Below are 6,447 nucleotides of genomic sequence, written 5' to 3'. Positions count from 1 at the left end.
AAGACTTTAATCCTGCACTAATCCTCATCTATTAATTTGCTTATCGTAAGGCAAGAATTTAACCTTAAACTAATCCTTGTATGGCCAGATTTAAATCTGAATTAATTCCTCTTTTTTAAGTTCTTGCATGGTAAGAACCTGAACTAATTAAACTAATTAAACCTGAACTAATTCCTCTTTGTTTTAGTTCTTCTATGGCAAGAATTAAACCTGAACTAATTCCTCTTTGTTTTAGTTCTTCTATGGCAAGAATTAAACCTGAACTAATCTTTATCTTTTATTTATTTATCCGTTAATTAGTCAACGATCTTCCCATAGTATTTGTATTACTTGATTACAAAGAACTAATATTAGTTTATTGTATTTCTTCAGTGCTGTTTTTAGATCCTTCGGGACTCTCGTTTGAAGAAGACGAGGCGCTGATGGGGCTCCTGGTGTAGGAGTCAGATTCCCTCACGAAGATGGTCGTAGAACTCCGAGTCGGCACCTTCTCCTCTGTGAAGATGCCCGTGATGTCCTGATCTTTTTCTTCTTCCTCTTCTGTCGCGTCCTTGTACAAAAGGCAGGCTTTGTAGAACCTCTTCCGCTGCTTTTCGGTAGTTGCAGCGATCACTTGGAAAATGGTTTTCTGGAAAGTTAAATCCGATTGAGAATATTTATCATTTTACTAGTTGCTAAAGAAAAATTATTGCGGGAGTATTCAATTAATAAAATAAAGGAAATTCATGAGGAAATAAAGGTAATGTGAAATGTGAACAATGCTTTATTTCTCAACTAAAAACTATTTTTTATTTTTATAGTTCTTTATATATACAAAATTTGACCTTTTCTTTAAAAGAAAAATGACAGCTTAAGGTATACCAACATAAAACATTTCAGTATGTAGTATTTTATTCAAATTATTTATATCTAACAAAACGTGAGCTGGTTTCCATGTTAACACAGAATATTTTTAATGTCAACATGAATCCAAAGTGAAGTTCATTATTATTTTGGGCAATACTGGTAGATAACCAAGAATGACCGATTACCTCTCTTAAAAACGATTATTTTTTCTATTACTATTATTTAGGAACATCTCGACAAACGAATACATGGAATCCTCATACAAGACTGAAAATACAGGAAACTGCTCGTCGATTTCAACTATTACAACATTTACTAGACAAACGGTTTAAATTGTCAATCAATTACAAAAGACTGGTCTACATGACTATTTATAAGATCTACTTGGACATACAGAGTTGAGCTGTGTGGCTCCACTAAACCATCAAATTCCTCTGGAATCTAATCCTTACAGACCAAAATCCTTAATGCTCCTGACTTTGCCACAAATCAAGTCATCCATCAGGAGGTCAATGTCCCATATGTTGCCGATTTGGCCAAAACCAGATACCAATCCTTCCATGATAAACTTCCCACCACCCAAATCCACTTGTTTCTAACCTGGCTTCTCCTTCATTACCTAATAATCCTCCTAGACATCTGAAAATAAGATGGCCTCGAGATCTTCTCCTCTAGAAATGTTATTGGAGTTCTACCAATGCGTAGATTCTCCACATGTTTGTATCTTGTCACTATGCCACCTACACCAAATTTACTTGTATATATTTTTATACAGTTGTAAATAACAATAAATAAATTATTTTAAAAAAAAACAAAAACTATTTAGTAAAAATTAACTATATCTCATTTTTTATGTTAATAAACAATGGATGAGTACAAAATATGAAAGAATTTTATTATTATTGCTTTTCCATGGTTTTGATGACAATAGTAAGATTATTCTTTCACTTATTTATGCTTGTCTGACATAAACATAAATCCCAAATCTATCATGGCGGGTAGACCTATGACTAGTGCAAGATCTTGAAAAAATGGCCAAAATGTTTCGGAGGATGACTGTGAAAGGCGTACGGAATACGGATTGATTTTTTTTTATATTAAATTTTCGGATTCTACCTTTCTTGGAACGGTGGCGTTTCAAATTTTGAGGAAGTATTTTTTTTTATTCGTCAGTTATAAATGCCAAAAAACGTAACGAGGTGCATAAAAAAAAAAAAAAAAAATGGCCGTTTTTCAATCAAATATTTATATAATCAATACTCAAAGTATAGTCCATTGTTATCTATCTGCTAGCCAATTGCTCGATTCCATGCTGATACCATTCTTTGGGATGGATGTCAAAAAACTCTTCCGCAAAATTATCAAATTTTTTCCTTGTAGCAAATGGAACATGAAAAAATTAGTAATCCGATGGTGCGATGTCTGGACTACAAGTGTATGGTGGATGAGGCAGGAGTTCGAAACCATGAAGTTCATTAAACTTTTCTTTGGTTCGACAGGAAGTGTGAGGACGAGCATTATCATGGTGGAATAAATCGGTTGATCGAAGCAAGATAACTTCGTATACAATCTTTCCAGTTTTTCGAGGTAGAGTTCAGAGTTCATAGAGCATCCATCAGAAACACTTTAAAAATTCCATAAAACGAAAAGAATGAATATTTTCCTTGCTTCCTTTTTTCCTTCGACACACCACACACCTTGGCAAGTTCGTGAGTATTTGCGGACGGATTTGATTCAACAGCTTCCTACAGAACCTCATAATTATAAATTAATGGTTGCCCTGAGCCCTTTGTTTGTTTCCAACGTCGCATTTCCACTGCTAAATTTTTCAAACCAACGCCGCGCAGTTCGCTGTTCAAGGACACCTTCCCCTTCATATTAAATAATTTCACGCGTTGCTTTAATGGCTGTGAAATTTGTTTTTCTAGTAACGCTTTAAGATTAAGAAAATTTCGTAGGACACGATTGTTCTTCTTTGAAAAAAATAACAAAACTTAAAAAGGCTTTTCTTGAAGAAGTCGAATGGGATTAAACAAGCTTAAATAATGCTTCAAAGGGATTATTAAGTATTGGTAAGTTTTTAACAGGATTAAAATATTTGCAGTTCTTTGAAATCTTGAATTTCAGAAAACAGTCATTTTTTTATACACTCATACTTTAAAATAATAATAAAATATAAAAGGAAAAAAAAATAGGTGTAGTAGAATGTTGTTCTCAATATAATAAATTGAATAGTTTTTCAGATGAATGTTTTTAAAAAGTGCAAGTAGTTATTTCATAGATTAAAACAAAGAATATTATAAAATAAAGATATGATACTAAATTATACTCCATTACCACCGTAGTATAAAAGTATAGTTTATAAGTACTTACTAAAACATACAGCGTATTGCCAATTGCAAATGTTAATTGCACAAAGATAATGAGACGATATGTTTTTCTTGAAAACAAAGTACTGTGTGTTTCACAGTACGTTTATTTCCATTAGTTAAAAAGATGACTCATACGAATACATTTCTAACAGAATTTAAGGGAAGATAAAGTACAAATTTAAAAACTAAAATTACATCTATTTTATATATCCTGACTTTTAATGAAAAAAAAACAACCTATCTTTCTATTTAATTATATTAACATTAATTTTAAACATTCTTTTCTCGCACAGTAAATTCAGAATGAATTATCATCTTTCGGGGTTTTTATGGCATTAGATATTTTCACTATCACATTAGAAGAACAAAGTCGTTTCACTCTCTTTTTGATATTCTGACTTCAATAAGCAAACATATTAAACGCCAGTTGTATTATTTCTGCCTATTGTAATTAACCAGTTAAGATGTATACATGACAACAAGAAATAAAAATGATAGAAATATTGGTGCAGTGCGTGCACCACACAACTTTCGCTTACCACTCGACATACATTCCCCAATTTTGAGTAGATTGGTGGGTTCGTGTTAACGTTCTCACTTTTTTCGTCATTTAGAAAAAATCTAAATTGTTATTTTTTTCTGTTATAAAAATCTGTATTTTAGGATTTCTTCAGGTGGAAATAACAAATATAAATTTTATTCCCGCCAAGTATACAACAGTTTAACTGAATATAACGAAGTGATGATCTGTAAATATATATATATATATATGGTGTGGAAGAGCTCTTTGAACTACCCACTGAGCCTGAGTTATTCAACAAAGGCACATCAAGTTTTTCGACTCTATACAGTACCAAAGAAATCCTGTTAAGGACCCTTACACCAGCGCTCCCCTCCGGTGCGTTGGCAATAAACCAGTAGCCAATAAAAAATTCGGAAACGCGGTGCCAGGACGCTTATTAAGGGATTGAGTTTTTAGGTTTCGTTTAAATACATTTAAAAAGCAATGTGTACCCAAGCACATTATAAAATTATAGAACTTGTAGTGGACGTAATCATAATTATAAACTCAAAAACTCCTTAAAATGTAGGCAACTACAGAAGAATGAAACAGCGTGGGAATTGAAACATATATTGGCATATATATTTAAGCTAAATATAATTTGTTAAAAACAAAGAATGCAGAAATATGGGTTTTGAAAAAACAAAACAGCAAATATGGAGCGGTTTCAGCTTTTCCAGTTATAATGGGATTTTTTCCTGTTTTCTACTTTGTTAATTTATAAAATTCTTTAATATTTTGTATTTATCTATTTTTTACTAATGCTAAGTAATGAAATGTTTATTTATCCAAATAAACAAAATTAAAGAATCTTTAGAAGAAGTTTTTTTTTTAAATTCTTCATTTAAGGCCTGTCATAGTATTTCATTGAAAATAAGACCTAGCTAATATTAAATACCTTTTAATTCTACAATGATATGGTGAGTTTAATCGAAATCTTTTGGGAATATCGAAAACATGTGAAATTTCGATGCAATAAAGTGGTACTTCGGGTAAATCGATTTTATCAACACAGTTAAATCCCTAGCATATAAGTGTATTAAATATGTAAATTCAGTTTCGAACGACGTTTCGTTTTAAAGCAATGTTGACAACATTGGAGGGTGGTTTGAAAAGTTCTTGAAAGCACCGCTGGAGTTAGTGCTAGAGCAACGGAGTTCCCGCGCAATAATCACACATCCTTTGTGAGTGAACACGTGGCGAGAGTGATAGTGACGACTCTTTGTTGTTGTTTTATGCGTAGTGATTTGTGGCAATGGAAAAAACGGAGATTCGAGCAATGATTAAGTACTTTGTAAACAAAGGTTTGATAGCAAAGGAAATTCATGCCAACTTTCACACAGAACACACTGGGGGACTCTTCTCCTTCATATTCAACTGTTGCCAAGTGGACCAGCGAGTATAAATTTGGTCGGGAGAGCTTTGATGATGGTCAATGATAGTAGTGGACGGCCAAAAAGTGATACGATGCATAAAACGGTCATGGAGGATCGTCGACTGAAAGTGCGTGAGATTGCTGAAGCTGTAGCGATGTCATCTGAACGGGTATATCACATTTTAACCGAAGAATTGAGAATGAAAAGTTTATCCGCATGATGGGTGCCGAGACTCTTGACATTGGACCATAAACGCACCCGATTGGAAATGTCCGAACAAAATCTGGCCCGTTTTCAGCGCAACCAACAAGATTTTTTGTGCCCGTTTGTGGCTACAGATGAAACATTTCAGTTTTCTGGAATGAAAAAGGCATTCTGCTGATAGAATATCATGGCCTACTGGCCAAACAATTACGGGGAAATACTGCGCAAACCTCCTGACCAACTACAGGAAAAGATACGCGAAAAAAGGCCTGCTTTGGCAAGGAAAAAAGTTATCTTTCATTAGGACAACGCCTGCCCTCACACAAGTGCTATCTATGGCCATGGCAAAATTTCATGAACTGAGGTACGAATTGTTGGCACATCCACTTTATTCACCTGATATGGCACCATCAGACTTTTTTTATCAAGCTCTTCCATCTCTTGGTGGACGGAGATTTTCTACAACAGAAGAACTGACAGCCGAATTGGAGAGGTATTTTGCAGGCCTGGGAAGGGATCAAGGCATTGGAACATCGCTGGACCAAATGCATTAGTCTACAGGGAGACTATGTTGAAAAATAAAAGCAGTTCCACCGAGGTTAGACACTTCTTTCTAGCACATTCCGAGAACTTTACAAACCACTCTCGTATATATGAATACTCATTTTTCGGAACATGGTTATTCGATGTGTATTTCCGTCGAAAGCTCTATACTGTAAGAGACGTGACAGCCATGAGAGTTGAGGCGTAGGTCTCAGAACGCCCGAAAAAGGAATCTTGACATTCCCACCTTGGTTAGTACGTTGCGGCAACTTTGGTAGCCAGCCGCCAGAGGTTAAGGACTAGAAGGCCGCTTGCCGGACCAGTCCCCCCACCAAATATTAATCAGTATATACTTGCTATATATAGCAAAATAAAAATAGTAAATTAGGCCATCGATATTGTGTTTTTGTTTTTTTCATCTAAAATCTGTGAGGTATGTATATTTCTCAATATTATACTATTATATATTTTATACGATATTTATTTTTTCGTTAACGCTCAAATTATAAGCGAAAAACCAAAAAAATTGCAAACATTTCGTTTT

At 34.1% G+C, this 6,447-nt stretch overlaps 1 protein-coding gene across 2 annotated transcripts in view; it reads right to left on the bottom strand.

Annotated features, from left to right (window-relative positions):
- Positions 1-309: 309 nt before the first annotated feature.
- The window catches only part of LOC106681801 (axonemal dynein light intermediate polypeptide 1), a 24,938-nt gene continuing 18,800 nt past the window's right edge, over positions 310-6,447 (bottom strand). For both annotated transcript variants that reach the window (XM_014422310.2, XM_014422311.2), the window contains one exon: positions 310-628. In XM_014422310.2, the coding sequence (XP_014277796.1) occupies positions 356-628 (273 nt within the window). In that variant the 3' untranslated portion in view covers positions 310-355. The remainder of the gene's footprint in view (positions 629-6,447) is intronic.

The sequence above is a fragment of the Halyomorpha halys genome, unplaced genomic scaffold (genome assembly GCF_000696795.3).
Source record: "Halyomorpha halys isolate HHAL.00 unplaced genomic scaffold, Hhal_1.1 Scaffold365.1, whole genome shotgun sequence".
Lineage (NCBI taxonomy): Eukaryota > Metazoa > Arthropoda > Insecta > Hemiptera > Pentatomidae > Halyomorpha > Halyomorpha halys.
Note: the sequence above shows the minus strand (reverse complement) of the source record. Positions and strands in the feature narration are given on the sequence as shown.